The 23,038-nt window shown below is 35.3% G+C and overlaps 1 protein-coding gene across 2 annotated transcripts in view; it reads left to right on the forward strand.

Annotated features, from left to right (window-relative positions):
• The window catches only part of SP3 (Sp3 transcription factor), a 56,940-nt gene that overhangs the window by 25,772 nt on the left and 8,130 nt on the right, over positions 1-23,038 (forward strand). For both annotated transcript variants that reach the window (XM_082689528.1, XM_082689529.1), the window contains one exon: positions 20,269-20,461. In XM_082689528.1, the coding sequence (XP_082545654.1) occupies positions 20,269-20,461 (193 nt within the window). The remainder of the gene's footprint in view (positions 1-20,268; positions 20,462-23,038) is intronic.

The raw sequence follows: 23,038 nt of genomic DNA on the forward strand, positions 1-23,038 counted from the left end.
AAGTTCTCTTCCCTAAACAGAGGTCATGCTGTTGATTTCCTTAAAATCTTCACTGACTTCTCTATTACCTTTTTTTTAAAAATTTCAGCAGTATTGTGGTATAATTGATAATGTAAAATTGTATTCCATTGCCTTTAAATTGAAGTCAGTTGAGTTCACACAGATACTTAAGAGAGTTTGTGCTGGGCCAGATGTTGGGGATACAAAGATGTACTAAAGTTTCGTAATCTAATAGGTTAGACCAGTTTCTTAGTATCCACATCACTGATGTTTTGGGCCTAATGATTGATTGTTGTAGGGGTCTCCTGGGCATTTAATTTTTAATTAAAAAAATTTTTTTATATGTTTAAAAGATTTTATTTATTTACTTGTGAGAGAGAGCACAAGCAGGGTGAGTGGAGAAGCCGGCTCCTTACTGAACAAGAATCCCTATGTGGGACTCATCCTCAGACCCTGGGATGATGACCTGAGCTGAAGGCAGACGCTTAACCCACTGAGCCACCCAGGCGGCCCTCCCTTGTGCATTTTAGGATATTTAGTAGCATCCCTCACCTCTGTTTACTCGATGTCAGTTAGCACTCCCTTCCGTATAGTCATGACAATAAAAAATGGCTTCAGACATTGTCAAAGGTCTTTGAGAACCATTGGGTTAGCAGATGTGTAGAAGACTGTAATACTACATGGTAATGGTATACTACTACTAAACTACAGTACTTAAGGAGCAGGGAGGAGTAAACCTGGTTGACATCTTTGAAGATTTTGTTTAGATGCTACCTTGTCCCATAGCCTTTTGTGACTCCTGCCTCCTTTAAATTATTGCTTGTTTACTACCATCTTCTTTTGGAATTCAGCAGTCATTTCTTAATCATTTTTTTTTCCCAGTGTAGAATGCATCTTTATTTTTTTTTTTTTTAATTTCAAATTCCACTGATTTCTTACTCATTTCTATGTGCTTTTATTGAGAATGAATAAATGAAGAAATATCAGTAGTAGATACAGAATAAACAGATTTCTGTGGTAATATATAAGGTAAATTTTACCTGTTTGCTTCTGAAAGAATTAACTATGTTCAGATATTTGGGATGCAAGATACTTGCTTATTTCATACCACTCTGAGTTGTGTAATTTTGTTAAACTTGTAGCTTTTCAGAGACTTGACATTTAGAATTATGTTTCAGAAACCAACCTATAAACCTATGGGCAGGGGGAGCCAAGAGAAGCAAGGAATTTTAGATTTAGTTGTGACTGAGTAAAAGGGAGTTTAGAAGAAATAAGTGACTGCCTGAAGCTGAAGTCCCTTTTTTAAAAACAAAACAAAACAAAACACTATAGGTTTTGTGTATTTTAAGAATAATACGATGAAAGATTTTAAAAATATAAGTTTCTATCTTTGAGCAATACTTACTGAAGTATTTGTGGATGAAATGTTATACCTGGGATTTGTTTCAAAATAATATGGAGGTAGTGTGGATAGAGAAAAACCGAATTGTCCCAGAGTTGATTGTTGAAATTGGGTGATGGGTAGGTACATTGGGGTATATTACCTTGTTCTAATTCTGTATATATTGGAGTATTCTTTACTAAAAAGCTTTGGGAAATGTAGGTCTTGTTCTCTCCTGTTTTTATTTAGGGAATGTTATGGATGACTAAGTTGTTTTTTGATAGTTTGTTTTTGGATTGCTAAGTTTCTAAAAAAGAAATTTAATATGTAACATGGGACTTAATTTGGGTGTCAGAAATTCTGTGATGTTTGGATTACTGAGCCTTGTTCATAATAACAGCTTGGACAGGGAGTGAGAAATACTTAGTTGTTTCATAAGTGTCACACTATTTCAGTTATACAGGAATAAAATGCTAGACATTTCAAGAAGCAAATCCACAAGATTTGGTGATTAGCTATTGGAAATAAAGGATTAGTGCTTTGTTTTTTTTTTTTTTTTAAAGGTCATGTTGTTGACAAGAGTTGGGAAGGGAAACTGATCTGGGGGAAGCAAAGTTTTTTTTTTTTTTTTTTTTTTTTTATTTTTGTTTTTTGTAGATTTTATTTGAGAGACAGAACAATCAGGGGGAGAGGCAGAGGAGAGGGAGGAGCAGATCCCTGCTGAGCAAGGAGCTCTGTGGTGTGGGGGACTATATAACCCAGCACTCCAGGATCATGACCTGAAAAGGCAGACGCTGTTAGAATCAGCTGAGCCACCCAGGCACAGTGGGAAAGCAGTTTTAATGGATTGAATTTGTAATTTTAGGTTGAAATGACTGTTGGTAGTAGAGATGAAGAACTGGAATTCTATAGAGGTGATGGACATGAAGTCATGAGAGTAGATAAAACTGAACAAGAGAGTTATTTATTTAAAAAAAGGTGTTTGGGAGATTTTTAGGGATGGGGAGTATAAATTAGCTGCTTGTTAGCATCAGTAAAACCTGTAGAAAACCACGTGTATTTTCTACCATTTCTAGGACATTCTTGTAGGATTATAAAATTTTAGTGGGCGAGGGGCACCTGGGTGGCTCAGTGGGTTAAATGTCTGCCTTCGGCTCAGATCATGATCCTGGGGTCCTGGGATTGAGCCCCACGTTGTGCTTTTTGCTTGACGGGGTGGGTGGGTGCGGGGAGCCTGCTTCTCCTTCCCCCTCTGCCACTTCTCTCTCTCTCTCAAATAAATTAAAAAAAAAAAAAAAGTTTTAGCGGGTGATAATTTCTTTGGTTAGCAGAAAGATAAACATTTATGTCTCCCCTGATTTCTGGCATCAGATAATTTAGTTTGGATTCCATAGATTTGATTTCAGATGTTTTATGGTTTGGGATTTAGCATTGTTTGATTATTTTCCCTCAGAAAAGCATCCACCTAGATTGCTTATCAGTTCTGTTATCCCCTTTGCTTTACTTTAAAAGAGCTTATTTTATTCTACACTCTTAATAAAAAACACCAGACTTCAAAGATTTTGTAAAGAGGAACTAAATTCTATATGAAATCAGTCCACATATATACAAAGTACAATTATTTCCTAAGCAAAATTTGCTGTCTTACTTACATAAGCCCCTCCTTGTGATGATTTTTATAGCCTATCACATAAAACTAACTCACTGTGATACTCTTTAGTTCCCACCATTTCATCTAATCCAGCCATTATCTTGGGACCTAAAATACACTAAAACTCCTTCTTTGGATGCTTATGTGAAGTTAGAATAGAATTTAGTAAGTGTTTATCTGTTGGAAGAAGAGGGTTTTAGCCTTAAACCTGTGAAAATAAAACGTTGGGCTTGAAATAGTAATACCTTATATTTTGGTTAAATAAATAGACACTTGATTTTTACGTTACAGTGTTAATGGCAGCAAGTTAACTCACAAAGATGATAAGGAAATCTTTTTGAAAAATGGTAAAAATATCCTGAGTTTCAAATAACATTATTTGTCTCCTTATTTTTCTTTCACCCCATTTTTGAGGAATTTGGCATTTCCTCTCCCATTTAATTTTTTTTCAGCCTGTACTTGTTTCAGCAGCCATAATCACTTAGGCTTGGTACAAAAAGTTAAAGAAGATTTAAAGTACTTGTTTGCCAAAATGAAGTAAAGGGAATAGTATTTGAGTTCTAGTCATATCTTTTCAGTTGCTTTTACCAGGTTCAGAAACCTTGTTGAAGAAAAAGTTATGTTCCACAACTCTATGTATGATGCATAACTATATGTATCCTATTTAGGGTTCGAGTTTTAACTAGCTAGTTGTAGAAGTAGTTTACTACTTTATTTTTTTGCATTTTGAAGTAGGTCTGTATTGGCAAAAAAAGAAAAAATTCAGATTCCTTAAAGATGTAATTTGGAAATGTTTAAAATTTGATTTAAAAAAAAAATGGGTATGGGGCCAAGTGGGTGGCTCAGTTGGTTGAATGACTGCCTTTGGCTCAGGTCATGATCCTGGAGTCCGGGGATTGAGTCCTGCATTGGGCTCCCTGCTCAGCGGAGAGTCTGCTTCTCCTTCTGACCTTTCCCCTCTCTTGTTCTCTCTTTCTGTTTCTCTCTCTCTGAAATAAATTTAAATTAAAAATAAAAATAAATACAATCCAAAAAATGGATATGGTAGTCATTAGTGCTACCTACCTAATATTTTTTATTTTCTTTCTGGGTATATCCAAGTTGGGTATAGCCGTTTGGCTTACTTTGGCTGATGAAATATACCAAAGTGACTACTCTCCTAGACTTAAACCCAAAGTGAGGAAAGCATGCAGTATAACCTCAGCTGACTTACGTTGGACGTGAATAAAAAGATACATCACTGAAATTTCAGGGCTTGCTTGCTTGCTTGCTACTACAACTTAATTTTGCCCTATATTTGTAATATAATATTTCTAGTTCCCTGATGCAGTTAAGCACTTAAATTGTGGCTAGACTGAATTCATATGTGAATAAGTGTAAAATACAAAGTGGATTTGAAGATTTAGTATGGAAAAAAACTGAGAATGTAAAATACCTCAATTTCTATACTGCTTACAGGTTGAAATGTAATTTTGGGGGTATATTGAAATATTAAAATTAATTCCACTGTTGTAAGTTTTTTTATGTGGCTTTCAGAAAATTTAGAATTATATCTGTGATTTGTATTATGTTTCTGTTGGGCAGCACCTGTGTAGCCTATCCTGACTAAAATCAAAGTTGATAAGTAGGGTATGCAATAGTATGCCATAACAGAAAATCCTCAAATATGGTTGTTTTGGTTTGGGGATTAGGCAGCAAGGAAACTGATTATTAGAGACTGGAAAGATGCAATGCAGAGATGCATCTGGTAAAACTTGCCTGCAGTAACTTGCATTTTTAGCTTTAGGGGATAAAGTTGGACAATGATTTTATTTTAACTGCCCATGGCTACATTTGACGAGATACACATGGAGGAAGTGAGGTAGAAGATGATTGGCTGGTTTGCAAATAGGAGTGAGAATCTATATAGAGGCCAGAAATTTGGGGATTTGTAGGACTGGAAGAAGCAGTTACTTTTCACCTTCAATCAGTAAGAGATGAACTGAGAAGACTTTGAGAAGATAATTAAAACTGTCTAGTGGCAAAGATCCAAACAAAGTTATGACCATCATTCGATTGTTAAAATATCTGAATGGATTAATGTGACTTAGAGTGATGGTCTGCTAATTCATTTTGTGCAGGGTAAAGAGACTGAAGTTATAGATTCCCTACAAAAGCCAGGTAAAGGTAATCCTAAGGTACTCACACTTAAGCAGAGAGACGTAGACACAGTCTCATGTAACAGGAAAGTGAAGAAATCTAGTCATTCTGAGAGATGTATTTAGGAAAAAAAGCTGTAGTCTCTATATTGGCACTTGGAAATGGCTAAAATCAAATAGATAAGAAGTATCTTAAGTTTTTCAGGGAGTTGTGTAGCCAAAGAAACCAGAAGAATGAAAAAAGGTGTGAAAAAAAATGGTAACTAATTGAGCTTTAATGTTCTTGGTCCCTCCCTCTAACCTTCTGCCAGCAGGCTGAGAATTCTGCTTAGCTGAGGAGGCACACCCTATCTACTTTACTTGTGGTGAGGAGGATAACAGACATGGGGAAACCTCCTGGAGGGCAGAGCTTAAGAAGCACAGAGAACACTATCTGAAAACTCCTCCCAGTGAGCAGTCAGAGTGTACCTGGTCCTCTGTTCAGCAGGGTTTATGAGTTACCATGAACCCTACTGACTGTTGTGTCTTCTGTTCCTCTTCTTTTGAACAGGAGTGTTTTTTAATATTTATACTCACCTCGTTCTTACCTCATTTTTTATGGTTACTATTACCATATATATTATATTATATATATATATATCTCATTGTGTATTCTGTGTGTGGGCAGACATCTGGACGTAATAGTTTATTTCCCTGTCATCTACAGATCCTGATCTTTGAGCTTGATGCTTACTAGATGGGAGGTTTGGGTTATCTTCTGCAGGGAGGGTACAGGTGTATTCCATTTGCAGGAAGGAGAATAAATTGATTGTTTGACCAGCAAGGGATCTTGGGAGTCGGATTCTTCATAAATAGTCCAATTCTTTTCTCTTGCCTTTGCCTGTCATTTTGTAGTCAGTCATGGCCATGTGATCTGTTATGGCCAGTAAAATGTGAATGGAAGTTTAAAAGCAGGATGTGATTTACTACATTCCCTTTTATACTTCCATGTCAAGGCAGTCTTGGAAGCATGTATTGGCTAGAGTTTAGGTTCCTAAAGGACTGATGAGCAGATCCCCCTCTGCCAACCTGAACTGGACATGTAAACTTAGTGAGAAATAATCAATTTTGTTAAGCCATTGAGATTTTGGGATTCTTTGTTACTATAGTACAGCCTTACTAGTCATGCTTGATGTGTTAGGTTATACTTTTAGTCACAGTAGGTGCTCATTAAATGTTTGAATTGAAGACATTAGAATTTGAAGGAATTACACAAAGGAAAGTGTACAAAGTCTAAAGCTGCTGAGATATGTAGCTTTTTGGTTTTTATTTATTATAATAGCCAAGCCCACGCAGTTGACTTAAGTGCCCTTGACTGTAAGTGCCCTCTTACATAGGTGATATGGCAAAGAGATTATATAGGTAGAAGACAAAGGAAAACATAGAAAACAATGAAACTTGTAATATACAACTAAAAATAACTGTTCAAAGTTATGCATATGTGATATGATTTCCTATTTCTGATTATAGCAACTCAAATTAAGATAGTTGAAAATACAAAGAAAGTATTATAAACAATCCTTGGGGGAAAATAGGCATTTCTTTTTTTTTATTCTTAAGGATTTGTTTATTTTTAGCGAGAGGGCACGAATGGATGGGTGCAGAGGGAGAGAATCCCCAAGCAGATCCCCCACTAAGCATGGAGCTTGATCCCATGATCCATGAGATCATGACCTAAGCTGAAACCAAGGTTGGATGCTTAGCCAACTGAGCCACACTGGTGCCCCAAAACAGGGATTTCTAAAACAGTTGAGGAAAGGGAATCTTTTGTTTAAATGGAGTTTTTTTCTTTTTCTTTTGTTTTCTTTCTTTCTTTCTTTCTTTCTTTCTTTCTTTCTTTCTTTCTTTCTTTCTTTCTTTCTTTCTTTCTTTCTTTGTGGGACAGGGGGGAAAAAAAACTCTAAACCATTCGTTTTTCTGCCCATATAGTGATATCCACATTAGGTTTAGACCAGTGGTGAGTAGACATCCTTAAATGAAGTCTCAGTAGAACCCCAGTATATAAAACTGACTTTATGGGGCTGCTCTAATTTATATATCTTCAATGTCAATGAACTTAAAGTTTATCATGTGCTTTAAGGATAGTTTGAAAGCCCCTGTGCTGTAGTAGGTATAGGCACTGTGGTGTATTTTGGGGGGTTTGGGTTTCTTAGGAGAAGCCTCAGATTCTTTAGGCTTAATTTTTCCAGTATTCATACACAGTTTTTAACAATCCTGGCTGATTTCCAGGTTTCAAACTGGCTTAGAACATAGACAGTAGAAAGGATGGTCGGTATGTGGCTTGGGAGACAGAGTTGATACAGCTAGAGTTGGGAAGGAGGCAAAAAACCTGAATAGATACAAAAAACCCCCAAAATTGGAATTCTGGACTTACTTTAGTGCAGTGTTCCAGAGGTTGTCTAATACCATAAATTATTTTTAATAATGAATTGGAATCATTAAACAAAGATTAAATTACATTTTCAGGTGCCTGCTAAAGAAAGTAGGTAAGTGTGTAATTAATTCTGGAGAGATTTCCATTCAAAGTATGGTAGGTATCCTGTAGTTACCTCATAAACTACCATTCTAAACAGCTCATGCCCTGAAGGTATTGAATTTTATAAGTTTTTGATGTTATTTTTAAAACGATGTGCAAATAATTAAACATTGAAGTAATAATAATACTCTTTTCAATGTTTAATTTAAAAAAGAGTTTTTATAATTAAAACTTAATGAAAAGAGCCTCCAGGGTATTTAAATTTGAGAAAATGAATTTATATTATGCTATATGTCAGTGCTGTTGTATTTAAAGAGGTTATGGGTTTTATTTATTTATTTATTTATTTATTTTTAAAGAGGAGAGGTGGGGGCAAAGGGAGGAGAGATAGAATCTTAAGCAGGCTCAGGGCTCAATGTCATGACCTGAACCGAAATCAAGAGTCCATCGCCAACCTGATTCCCCCGTAATGATTGTTTTTTTAAAAAAGGAATATTTTAAGAGATAATTGCAAACCATGTAATTTGGAAGAGTTTTCTTGCAACGTGAAATGAGATTGGGTTAGTAATAAAACCAATACAGAGCTTTTTTTTTTTAACATTCTTTTTAAGATTTTATTTATTTATTTGACAGAGAGAGCATGTGTGCACAAGCAGGGGGAGCAGTAGGGAGAGGGAGAAGCTCTCTGCTGGGCAGAGAGCCCGATGGCTCAAAAAGATATTTTGAGCCAAAGGCAGACACTTAACCATCTGAGCCTCCCAGGTGCCCCTGTTCTTTTGCATTCTTGATGAGTAATGTAAAAACAAAAAACAAAACGAAACAAAAATGTGTGTGTGTGTGTGTGTGTGTGTGTGTATGAACATGGAAGAAGATACGCTTATTGGGTAGGTGGCATAAAAACTGAGAATAGGATTTGCCAGGTGAGGTTAAAAAATACATATATAACTTACTGTTCGCTGTTTTTATATATAACCTCCCCCTTTTACTAGACTGAAGAAAAAGATAAAAAAAAAACATGTATTTGAGGGTGAGAGTACGAGTGGAGGAGGGGCAAAGGGAGGAATCTCAAGCAGGCTCCCCACTGGGCATTGGGCATGGAGCCCCATGGGGCTTAATCTTACGCCCCCATCCCTGACAAGATAATGACTTGAGCTGAATTCACAAGTTGGATGCTTAACCGACTGAGCCACCCAGTTGCCCAGAAAAAGATATTTTTTAAAGTGTAATTTTGTCCTTAACTACTTAGACTAGGAAGGTGTTCCCCTTCTATCAGGGATAGAATATTTAGATTAGGTGGTGAGGAGGTAAACTTCTGTAGGATCCAGTTTGTTATGGTCAGTTTGTTTTGAATGAAGAGCAATGTTAAATCTCCCAGTTTAATTAGTATTATTCATAATATGTGATTTCAGTTCATCTTTAGTTGTATCCAAAAACCAAATCTACTTTTAGGATGAATGTTTTGGTACTCTTGAGATTTGAATAATGACAGTTGTGACCACTCCTTGTAACAAGTCACTTTCTTGTTGTTCCTTATTAGTCAAGGATTATTGGGAACTATTACCCTTTTTGGTATTTTAACCTGGGGAAGTGGTGGAGAACAGCTTTTTTTTTAAACTTTGGAGTAACTTTTTTGTTTCTGTAATTTTGACTACTTTGGATACTTCATATTAGAAGAATCATACAACACTTGTTCTTTTGTGAATGACTTATTTAATTTAGTATATAATGTTCTAAAATTTCATCCATGTTGTAGCATGTAACGGGATTTCCTTCTTTTTAAAGACTGTACAGTATTCCACACTGTTATAAATACACAACATTTTCTTTATCCTACCCAGATTTTAAGTCACATTAATTTGATTTAATCAAACTGTGGTTAAAGTTACATATTCATATGTTGGGAGGCTAACTTAAGCTGCTATTCCTGGACACTAACCCTGGTAGAGAACCGATTTTTAGCAGTGTTTGCAGTATGTTTCGCCTAATTCTTTCTTATGTCCTGGCTCTATCCATCTTTTAATTATGTGCCTTCTAACTTCTTCAAACTATTAACCTTGTTTTCTTATGTAGAAAGTAAGGGAATATATATTAAGTGCTTACAAGTAAATTAAAAAAAAATTTTTTATTAACATATAATGTATTATTTGCCCTAGGGGTACAGGACTGTGAATCGTCAGGCTTACACACTTCACAGCACTCACCTTAGCACATACCTTCCCCAAGGTGCATAACCCAGCCACCCTCTCCATACCCCTTTTCCCCTGGCAACCCTTGGTTTGTTTTGTGAGATTAAGAGTCTCTTATGGTTTGTCTCCCTCCCGATCCCATCGTTTCATTTTTTCCTTCCCTACCTCCTAAGCCCCCGACTTTGCCTCTCAAATTCCTCATATCAGGGAGATCATATGATAATTGTCTTTCTCTTATTGACTTACTTTGCTCAGCATAGTATCCTCTAGTTCCATCCATGTCATTGCAAATGGCGAGATTTCATCTGATGGCTGCATAGTATTCCATTTTATACACACACACACACACACACACCCCACATCTTCTTTATTCATTCATCTGGGTTTTTTTTTTTTAAGATTTTATTTATTTGACAGAGATCACAGATAGGCAGAGAAGCAGAGAGAGAGAGAGGGGGGGGGGGAGGAAGCAGGCTTCCTGCTGAGCAGAAAGCCTGATATGGGGCTTGATCCCAGGACCCTGGGATCATGACCTGAGCTGAAGGCAGAGGCTTTAACCCACTGAGCCACCCAGGCGCCCCTATCCCTTCATGTGTTAATGGACATCTAAATTCTTTCCATAGTTCTGACAAGTAAATCTTAAGTGCTGGTTATTATCATCATCATCTGATAGAACACTGCTCCCTTAACAGAGACTTAAAGTTAATATTTTATTACAGTGTATTAATTTTAAGTCATGTGACCTTTTTCTTATATATTTGTGGTGTGGCTATAAAATGAGGTCTTCTATAAGGCATATTAGAAAGTTATTTCTAGTAGTGTTTACATCCATGTGTGTATATTCTGTAAAAGGTTTGTATTGTCTAGATTTACTAGGGTGAATAATCCTGTTGTATAATCTCCAATCAGGTAGAAAGGCTTTGAAGATAATTTGGAAACCTGCTATAAAAAAATAGAAGGGAGACTTTAACAAAGATCAGTTGAGATGAAATTAAAGATGAATTTTTAATAGGGAGAAGGGAGCAGTCATAGAATACTAACAATCCAAATCTGTTTGTGGGAAAGAGATTGCTTCCTATACATATATTTTGTTTAAAATAGGTAGAGGAATAAAATTTGGTTTTATAACTATCCCCTAAAGTGTTAAATTCTTTTGATTATGCTAGCGAAGATGTATTTATAAGAATGCATGTCTATAACTGAAAACTATCTCTTTGAAAGAAAAATAGGGAAAAAAAGGCTTGGTAGCTCTGACATGTCCTTAGGAATTTGAATAGCTATGAAAGTGAAAATCTAATTAAAAATAATATATGAGATCTTGTACGATTATCCTATAATTCTGTTTAGGTGATTTTTTTTTTTTTAATGGCAGGTGAAACTGATTAAAGGGAAAATGTAAAATAAACTTTAGAATCAAATGAAGTAATTTCATCAGGGCTTAAAAAATTGAAGGCAGAGAATATGAAAGCCTTTGATAAGACCAACAAAATCCTAATGATATGCTATTGATAAAGGAGAATATCTCATTTTATCAACAGTACTGTAATTCATATTTATCTAGTGTTAGTTATTTAAATTAAATATGCATATTCCAGACTTGATAAGCCAGTTAAGAATGTATCTTAAATATTCTATTAGCTCTATTGATAAAAAATTAGCCAGTTAGTCTTCAGGGGAAGCAGTTAGCGTTTTCTGGTAATATTTTTAATAGAAATCTAGGCATGCCCTGAGTTATTAATGCTTAACTAATATTGATTATACAGATTACTGTTGGTGCCTTCCATTAATTCCACGTCAGCTGTGTTTGTGTTAACATATGCTAAGCCTACTCATTCCCTCTCTTTTTACATGCTTTTAGCACGCTGCTGCATATTGCTGTTTATATATGCTTGAGTTAGATGGATTTACATATTCTGGTTTTAACTGAGTAACCTTCATAGTGGACTTTAATATCAATGTAAAGAAACCATGGATTGACTAGAGGAAAAAAAAAATGGAAGTATCACCGAACAACAAGAAAATGGCAGAGTAATCACTTTCTGTCTGGTTTTTATAACATTGAATCTTGCCCTAAATACTTTGTTGTGTCATATTACCTAATATTGATCTATTGTAATTTATAATAAATTGAAATTGTTTATCTTCTATTGTATTTGTGTGTTTCACAATATTTTATAATCCGTTAGAGTGTACATGCTTAATTAATATTAGTGGGATACATGTTCACAGCTTTACTAATAGTGCCGTACAGTCAGAAAGATTTGGAGACCACTGGCTGGCTTTATCTTCCTAACACACAAAAGCAGCCAAACTCTTTAAAGTTAACAGTGCTATTTAGTGGTGGCTATGGGAAGTTAGTTTCATCTAAACCCTCGTTATACTTCTGTACCCCAGGAGATTTTGTTTCTATCACATTCTTTCTCCCATTTTGGTATTTCTGTACTTAAAGTGTATTAACAACATTTTCATCTGTATCATTCTTTCAGTTTTGTGTTTGTCAATAGGGTATGCAAGAAAATTAGTCTGTGTAACCATATCACGTGAGTATGTATCTGTGTCGTGTGTATTTCGTCGTTTAAAGTCCCTGTTTTCTCTCTTTTCCTTCAAGTCTTGCCCAGATACATAGGTAAATTTTTTTCATTTCTGTATCCCTTTGTTTTATTAGGGTAGGCCTTGAAAACAACCATAATCATGAGATAGTACTGTCATATACCAGGCCAGATGAAAAGGAAATTTAAACATTTTGAGGTAGAGAGTAAATATAATTAAAAAATACTGTTTATAAAAGTTCTTAAATGTGTATGCAAATCTATTCTATATGCATTGCTTAAATTTTTTTGCATTTAAACTTGGCTTTCCTTATGTACCCAAAGTCATATTTAAATAAGTATACTCATTTTTTGTATTGCTAGTGTATATTTTATATGTATTGCCACTAGACATGTTAAATCTGCCTTTGTCGGCTAGTTTAGGAATTTCAGTGAAATTTTTATAATGCTTGCTTTCCCAACATAACTCTTGGGAAGTGTTGTACTTGTTTCCAATTCACTTCCCTTTTTTTTTTTTTTAAAAAAAAGATTTTATTTATTTGAGAGAGAGAATGAGGGAGAGTATGAGACGGGGAAGGGCAGAGGGAGAAGCAGACCCCCTGCTGAGCAGGGAGCCCAGTGCGGGGCTTGATCCCAGAACTCCAGGATCATGACCTGAGCTGAAGGCTCACTCAACCAACTGAGCGACCCAGGCGCCCCTCATCTTCCATTCTTTTGGATCTACTCTAGGCAGGGCTGTGTCCTAACTTCTTTGCTGCAACAGCTTTTGTCAGGGTCACTTGTGATTACTATTACTACATTTTTACACCCAAAGTCATTTCTTAGTCTTCATTTTACTTGACTTTTTCAAGCATTGACACCTCTGATTATGTTATTTCTTGAAATGATTGCATCCCTTGCTTTTGAACACTAGTTTCCTCCTGTCTCGCTGGCTGGTTCTTCTTAATCTCTTCTACTTCTTAACTTTGAAGTACCCTAGAGTTTCCTCCTATCTGTACTCTATTCCAGGTCACTCTCAATAACCAAGTACATACACTGATGATGTCCAAATTTATAATTGTGGGCCATACTTTTACCTGAATTCCAGACCCATCAACTGCCAGAGTAGCATCATCATTTGGTTATTTCTTCAGCACCTCTTAACTTTTATATTAAAAAATGGGACCCTGATTGGCACTCCTCTCCCACAATTTTTTCTACTTCTAGTCTACCCTATTTCAGTGAATGACACAGTCCTTACTATTTCCTCATTAATGCCTTAGTTTTAAGCCACTATCATTTTTTGCTTTAATAATTATGTAGTAGCTTCCTAATTTTTTTTTTTAAGATTTTATTTATTTATTTGTCAGAGAGAGTGAGCACAGGCAGACAGAGAGGCAGGCAGAGGGAGAAGCAGGCTCCCTGCCGAGCAAGGAGCCCGACGTGGGTGGGACTCGATCCCAGGACGCTGGGATCATGACTCTTGAGCCGAAGGCAGCCGCCCAACCAACTGAGCCACCCAGGCGTCCCAATAGCTTCCTAATTTAATTAGTCTCTCTACTTCTGCCTTTGCCTCCCAAAAGTTTCTTCAGTGTAGTAGCTAGAGTGATCTTGAATTTATTTTAATAAAAATATAATTTAAAATATATTACCGCTCAATTCGTAATCCCTTGGTGGCTTCCCTCACTCTAAATGAAATGTAAAGTCCTTATAGTGGCCTTGTGAGGTAATATACAATATGTAACATCATATATAATCTTAACTCCCCCATATTTTTACCTTTGTGATCTTACCACTTAAACTGTACTTTATCCATAGTCATTTCATTCTAGGCACACAAGCCTCTTTGCTTTTCTCTGAATATACCAAGCATACATCCAACTTGCTTTTCCTTCTACCCAGAATACTTTCCTCCACCTTGATCCTTTGCCTCTAGGCAGTTTTCTCTGACTACTCTAAAACAGCTAGCACCTCATTCCTTCTACTTCCTGCCTCTTTCTACCATTTTTTCCCGTAACACTATCACCTAAAATACTGTGTATTTGTTCTGTCTTCTTCCAGCTTAAAAAGGAAACTTGATAAAGGTATGAACATTCTTGGTAACTGTTTTATCCTTAGAACCTACAGTAGTAACTGGCACATTGTCATCATTCACATACTTACTGAGTGAATAACATGATATTCTAAATTTCAGTTTATGGACTGTTTGGAGCACACTCATTTTTTTTTTTTTTAATTAAAAAAATTTTTTATTCTCACCATTGCACATAACCTTTCCAAATGTCCATCACCCAGCCACTCCATCCCCCCATCCCCTTCCCCTCCAGCAATCCTCGGTTTGTTTCCTGAAATTAAAGAGTCTCTTATGGTTTGTCTCCTTCTCTGGTTTCATCTTATTTCATTTTTTCCCCTTCCTTCCACTATGATCCTCTCTTGTTTCTCAAGTTCCTCATATCGATGAGATCATATGATAATTGTCCTTCTCTGATTGACTTATTTTGCTTAGCGTAGTACCCTCTAGTTCCATCCACATCATTGTAAATGGCAAGATTCCTTTTGATGGCTGCATAGTACTCCATTGTGTGTGTGCGTGTGCGCGCGCACACACACACACACACACACACACACACACTCACTCCATCGTCTTTATCCATTCATCTGTTGATTGACATCTAGGCTCTTTCCATAATTTGGCTATTGTGGACATTGTTGCTGTAAACATTTGGGTGCATGTGCCCCTTTGGATCACTATATTTATGTCAGTATGGAGCACACTCATTTTAAGGGTTTTGTTTTGTTTTAAATTCCTATGTTGGGGAAAGGTGTTAAAATTGATTATATAGGTGCTCAAGATGAAGCCACAACAAAAGAAGTTGACTGATCTACAATTCCTAAGTAATCTCCTATAGATCACGTTAAAAAATTATTTAAAATGAGGGCTCCTGGGTGGCTCAGTGGGTTAAAGCCTATGCCTTCAGCTCAGGTCATGATCCCAGGGGGTCCTGGGATCGAGCCCCGCATTGGGCTCTCTGCTCAGCAGGGAGCCTGCTTCTTCCTCCTCTCTCTCTCTCTGTCTGCTTCTCTGTCTACTTGTGATCTCTGTCAAATAAATAAATAAATCTTTAAAAAATATTTAGAATAATACTTACGTATAATTGAATATACATATATTGAGTATGTAAAATCATATGTGTATAAGTTGATGAATTTCCATGAAATGAACACTTAGGAACAATTACCACCCAAATCAAGAGAATACGATACTACCAACAACCCAGCAGTCTCCCTGTACCCAGTCATTACCCCTTTTGAAACGTAGTCAGTCACCATACAATAGTTTTACCTGTTGTTTTGAGCTTTAAATAAATGGAATTTTGAGAGAGAGAGAGAAAGCATGTGCATGTGAGCCTTTTGTTTAAAATTATATTTGTGACATTCATTTCTGTTGCATATAGGTTGTTAATTTTCATTGTTTTAACATATTTTGTTGTATGAACAAATATATTATTTATTTTCCATTCCAATACTAGGGGATATTGGAATTGTTTCATTTTAGGGTGAATTTTACTTTTGGTGTTATGTGTACATTTTTGTTGGAGTAAAATTGCTTGAGAATCAAGAGTACAGATAGATTTAGAAAATATGGTCAAAAGATTTTCCAAAGTTATACTGATTTACACACCCACCAGTAGTGTGGGAGAGTTTCACTTCCACTGCTTTTCTAGCACTCGGCCTGGTCTGTTTTGAATTTTAGCCGTCTTGGTGGTATGTAGGATATCTCATTGTGATATTTTTTATTTTCCTCATACCTAATAATAATAGGAACAGTTTCATATTTGTGTGGGCCATTTTAATGGATTATTATTTCCCCTTCTTCTGAGTCTTTATAAATTGTTGATTTCTAAGAAAAGTAGGTACCACATGTAGGACATTAATAGAGCACAGTAAAAAATATATTCCTAACATTTACACTAAAATATTGAGGAAGGTGTAACCTTGACCACCTAGTACTGGAGACTTATTTTTAAGGTGTCTGTAATTCACCTGGTATGCAGTTGGCAAAGGGGAATTATTTTAGATTTATTGGATTAATTAATATTATCATTAAGATTCTAAAATACCCCAGATTGTGTATGAGCAAGTGAAGTGATTTGGTCTAACAGTTCTTGGGCAATTCATCTATTATTTTTAGTGAGCACTTTGTGGTCTTGTCCCCATGAAATGACTCTTAATCTTATAAAAATCTTCTCTTCATGTATTATTTGCAGATAGAAAGAACATAGAAAAGTTGAGGGCAGAGTCTTTCCAGGTAGATTATTACCTATATTGGAAGTTCCTCCTTAGGGAAGGTTTATTCATTTAGTTAGAATGTATTTTCTGAGCACCTTGGAGTGAAGCATTCATTATCTAAAGGGATATATGTATGAGCCAATAAATATAACTCTACATGTATAAGGGAGATGGTATTTGAACTAGCCTTGAAGAATAAATGGAAGTTAGTTAGGGGGAAAAAAAAAATGAAAGAACTAGAAAACAGTCTAGGCAAGATATACACACACTTAAGAGAGTGACATTGAGAAAGGGCATGTATTTTGAAAATGATGAGAATTTTATTGTTTTTAATATTGAAGTTGGAAGAGCTGGTTGAAGCCAGATTGAGAACATTCTTAAATACCAAATTAATGAGTTTGGTCTTTATACTGTAGAAAATAGAGAATTAGTATAAGTATGGTTATTAGGGAAGTGATGCCATTAGTTTTTATTTAGGAAGAAAATTCTAGAAATTGTGGAGAAGATGAATTGACAAAAGAGGGAGACCAGAGGCTGGGAATGGACTGACAGGAGTCACCTAGAGTTGATTGAGCAATTAGGTGGCTTGTAATGCTGTAAAACTAAGGGGATGCAAGGAGAAAGTTTGTTGGGTACACCAGATGTGTTCAATTTATATGTTAAGTTTTATGTGCCTGGGTTGTATTTGGAGTCCGTAGAAAGAAAACTAAACTGAATATTCATGTCGATGACACATTGTTTAAATATATTTTGTAGGTTCTAGTAAGAGAATTAGCAAAAGGAGCAGGAATGTGCTATAATACCCTCATCCCCTCAGTCAAGTTGTATTTCATTCTTGCCCTCTCTTATCAGTTGCTTTTTTTATTTTCTTTATGTCTGTAAATCTTTTCTTCTCTCTAGACTCCTTTATCCATTCTTGATATTAATATTTTAATCCTTCTTTACCTGCTGTCTTGTCACAATAATGTAAGACAAGCAGCTTTAAAAACATCTGAGGGGCACCTAGATGGCTCAGTGGGTTAAAGCCTCTGCCTTCGGCTCAGGTCATGATCCCAAGGTCCTGGGATCAAGCCCCGCATAGGGCTCTCTGCTCAGCAGGAGGCCTGCTTCCCTCTTTCTCTCTGCCTGCCTCTCTGCCTACTTGAGACCTCTCTTTGTCAAAAAAATCTTTAAAAAAAAAAACTGATAAAATTCCTCATTTTTATGGACTTCATACTTAAACGCAACTTTGGATATGTGATATTCATATACATGTCTTTTATTTAACTCATAAAGCTAGTGTACTATGCAGTATTTATGCAAGTACTTAACTATTTTGTCATAGTGATGCAAATGGATACCTGATTTTAAAGGAACAGATGCTGGTACTCACTTATTTTGTGTATTTGGAGGAATTTTGTACATAGTCACATTCTTCATCCTTTCACTGAGGAAAGAGAAACCAGTTTTCCCCTAATTTCCAGCTGTAAAAATCTGTCTGGGTCTGGAGTCTAACACAGTTCATGGCACATAGTAGCTAATTATTTACTGGACGGATGAATGTGCTTTTTATCTTACCTCATGTAATAGAGGAAATTGTGGCTGTGCTCCATCAGTTAAACCTGTAAGTGCTGTGGCTCACCATCCCCTCCTTACATTTCAGGGACTTCAGTCCTCTTTGTTCAACCTGTCTGTCTGTAATGGATCTTTCTTCATAAGTATTTAAACATGGTCAGGTTTTTCCTGTCTCTAAAAACAAAACACTCCTCCCCTTAACTCTCCTTTTTGGTCCCATTAAGCTACTGCCATGTTTTTGTCTCTCAAATCATACTTCTTGAAAAACTTATCTATACTTACTATTAAACACTTTCTCACTTCTTGCCCATGTTCTTAGTTTAGTTTCTTGATTTATCTGCAGTATTTTATGTTGACTACTTTCTTCCTTGAAATACATTCTTTCCTTCCTTTGATGTAGCACATTTTCCTGGATACTAATTTCCTTTGCAGGTTCTTCCTCTTCTACCTGTTCCTTAAATGTTTGTCTTCCTCATAAGCTACTTTTTTTCCTCATCCTATTAATAGTAGTGAAGTGATCTCCACTGTAGTGGAGTGAATCAAAAGTAGTGGAGTGATCAAAGAAGTGACCTACTTCTTTGGATGGACCTCCATCACAGTATCTATACTGAGAAATTTTTTTAAAGATTTTTGTTTATTTTAGAGAGAGCAAGTGTGTACAGTGGGGAAAGGGCAGAGAGAGAGGGGGAAAGAGAATCTCCAGCAGACTCCCCACTGAGCGGGGAGCCTGATGCGGGATTGTCTCATGATCCTGAGATCATGACCTGAGCCAAAACTATGAGGACTGAGCCACCCAGTGCCCCTGTACTGGTAATTTCTATATCTCTAGTACTTGCCTCTTTTTCTGAGCTCCAGAGTTGTAGGTCCAACTTCTTTACTTGTATGTCTTATAAACAGTTCAGACTCCATGGACTCATTAATTTTCCTTTACCTCTTCTTGGACCTTCTCCAGTATTCCTGTCTTAGTGAATGGTACCACTATCCTCCCTGTTGCCCAGGCCAGACTCCCCTTTCTTCCTACTTTTCTCCCTGATTCTTAGTTGTGGTTATTCTGATAAACTAGTTTTAAACTGTTTGAGGCATTTTCTTGATTGCTGAGTATATATTCAGTTTTCATTAGTTTAAATTCAGGAATTTCTAGGCACATTTGGTGTTTTTAAGGCTATTTTTGCCCCAATTATTAGTGACTGATACAGATCTAAAATAATAAGTTTTTAATATTTTTAGTTTACATAAATCAAGATAATCTATAAGAATTTGTTTTACTAAAGATGGTTATATTCAGTATTTGTTCTAAATCCTTTATTTCTTTAAAAAAGTTTTCTGAGATGAAAAAGCTCTAATGGTATCGTATCATTATCAATATAAATAAAGATGATTGGGTCTGCTGAGAAAATGACATAACTTGCTGCCATGTCCGCTCTTCCTTACCATTCCATCCTCATTTCATTTCCCAGTCTGGTTTGTAATAAAACTCCTTGAAAATAGAAACCATCTCTCATATTTCTGTCCCCTCTTCACAGTGATATTATGGCCATTTTAGATATTTTAGTAATGATTGACTTAATTTAAACCGACTCAAATGAATGACCCCTGCTTTTGCATTCACATAGTACCTATAGATAGGGATAATTAATTAATACAGGTTATGAAAAAGAGGTTTAAGGCATTAGAATCTGTTCTAATCTGAATTGACTGTTGGATTTATTGACTAGTTGATTAATTTATTATTGAAGTTTCAGAATTGATTCAGCTTCCTTAAAAAAAGTTACTCGATTTTCTTAATCTTTTAAAAAGCAAGCTCACATGCTGGCTTTATTCCCTTTTTTGGCTGAATTATTTGATATTTAGAATAAAATAGAAATAGTTTTAAAACAATAAGTCACAATAAGGACCAATGGTTATATTCCCACAAACAGGAGTTTTGACTTTTTACATAGTATTCACTTTACCTTTGAGAGGCCCAGATCTCATGGTTTTGGGGCCAGTGGGCTGCTTCTCATCTGTATTTGCTTTTTTCTTTAGATATTAGGATCAAGGAAGAAGAACCTGATCCTGAAGAGTGGCAGCTCAGTGGCGATTCTACATTGAATACCAATGATCTAACACACTTAAGAGTACAGGTGGTAGATGAAGAAGGGGACCAACAACATCAAGAAGGAAAAAGACTTCGGAGGGTAGCTTGCACCTGTCCCAACTGTAAAGAAGGTGGTGGGAGGTATGCACACATGAAACATACCTTTTTTTTTTCTTTAAGTCTGCTAATAACATCACCCTAATTTTTGAAATACTGCATGCTATATCACTTAATTATGGGAAATTATTCATTACATGATCATTTTGTGTGTATGTCTGTATGAGTGTGGCAGAGTTAGAACAAATATATGATAGAATTATCAGATCTAAATGCCTTTTTAAAAACTTAAGTTATTTAATTTGCCTTAAAAAAAGTAGCAGATGCCATTTAATAGGCCCATATCAGAAATTAGCCTGTTTGCAAAACAGCAATGAGATTTGCCTAAATACAGATAAAGTTGATTTTTAGCTTGAGAATAGCAGTTATATAAAAATAAGAAGTTCAGAAATAGTTGATAAGCATAAACATTTTCTAAACATTTTCTATTTTCAACAGAAATGAATAATAAGCCTAATGATGGAATTTTTTAAAAAAGTGGCACTGTAGTATTTCAATTCAGTGCTTTAAAAAAATGAATGTTAAGACAGAATAACATGATGGGAAAAACTAAAAAAAGATCACTGATTATATTAAATGTGGATGGATTAAGCTTAATAATTAAGAACTTGAAACTCAGATCATATCTAAAAAAACAAAATCCAGCTTTAATGTTGATTATAAGGAACATCTCAAATAAATTGGCACAGGAATGTTGAAGATAAAGGCATGGAAAAAGATCTATTAGGCAAATGTTAACAAGAAAACTTGGATAGCACTGTTACTATTAGGCAATGAAGGATTAAGGTAAAAATAGTCAAATGAATAAATAAGGGTAGACTTCTTAATAATAACAAAGTTTTCACCATAACTTTGAAATACATAGAGCAGAAATTTATAGAATGTTGTAAAGACATGGAGATCAAATCCCTAGTCATAGTGAAAAACCTTAATATCTCTCAGAAACCCTGCTTAAATAATACTATTAATTCAGTTAATGAACTTGATCTATTAGAAATAGCCTTTCTATTTGTCTTTGAGTTGTTGCTATTTGTTGATTTGCACATTGGCCAGTCCATTCACAGTGATGGTAATAATGACTAATAACTGCTAACTTTGGGAGTTTTAGACAGTCTCATAATTTAGGCACAGAGAGATTAAATGACTTTTAAGAGCAACATGCAAGTGGGCTTTGGACCCAATGTCTTATTCCAGAACCTTAACCACTATACTTATTGCCTCACAAGTGGATTTGCTTCTGCATCTGATCCTTAGGTATATGTATGTGTTGGTAATTATTTTAATTGTTTGAAATATTATTTATTCTTTGAAATGTTTTGGTCAGTTTAAATAAGTAAATGTGGAATTTTGGTTAGATGATAACTTTTCTGAAATTTACTCTCATATTTAGAATAATTTCCAAGATAAATAGTTCATGAAAGTCAAATCTAATTGAGGGTCAGAGTCTGGCCAGTGTTTTACTGTTCATTTTATTAAAAATGAAAATCCTTTAGATTGGTTTTTATTAAACTAAAATATGCTCATAAAACTTGAGAAACACTGAATTTTATATTAAAAGAATACCAAACTTCTATCCCATATCAAGAAAACCATTATAACATTTTTTTATATATCTTTCACACTTTACGTATCTTTTAAAGTAGAATCATCTTATTCTTTCTGTTTTACATGTCTGCTCTTATTTTGAAAATTTTTGTGACCATATTTCCAAGACTGTATAGAGTCTACAGTCAATTTTTTAATGGCTCTTCTATTACTGTATGGATGCATAAGAATTTAACATCTTTTTTGAGAGTTTGTTATTGTCATGCCAATCCTGACACATACATTTTTGCACATTTGCCTGATTACTACATCAGTGTAAGTTGACAGAAATGAAATTGTTGGATCAGAGGGAATTGTCTTTCTATCTGTATCAACTTACATTCCTTCCCATGGTGTATGAAAGTATCTGCTTTCCCACACCCTTGCTAATAATGGATTTCACATTTTTAAATAACCTTTTAAAGTCTGACAGATGAAAAATAATTCCTCATTATTGTTTCATTTAGTATATTTTTTGTTATGTTGTGAGATTCATTTTTTGGTATGTTATTTTAACATTTAAAAATTTCTTTTGTGAATTATTTGTCTTTTGTTAATCTGTTAACCAACTTGTGTGTTTAACTGTCATATATGCAGATACTTTTTTCCTAGTTTTACACTGTCTTTCAACTTTGTCAGTGGTTTGCATAATGCATTGTTAACACAAGTAAAAGAAGAGTTCCATCACTTAAATTTTGCAAACTTTGTTTTATGCACAAAATTTTTAGTTGGTCAGTTTTTATGAAATACCTTATAAGGAGACTTAACTTTTTTCTCCCCTAGAACTTTTGTGAGTTTGTTTTTTTAAAAAACTTACTTATTCTAAGCAGTCAAAGTTGAAGTTCTTAAGAAAAAACTCTATTATTTCTTAGAGCTCATTTGAACAGACTTCAGCTAGCATACATGACAGGCACAATTGTATCATTGGCAGTTGCTGCTTCTAATTAACAGACGCATAGCATATAGTAAATCTAGCACATTTCAGAGTGTTCTGCAAAGGGGAAATAGCAGTACTTT

This window comes from Mustela nivalis (genome assembly GCF_964662115.1).
Source record: "Mustela nivalis genome assembly, chromosome: 11".
NCBI classification, from domain to species: Eukaryota; Metazoa; Chordata; class Mammalia; order Carnivora; family Mustelidae; genus Mustela; species Mustela nivalis.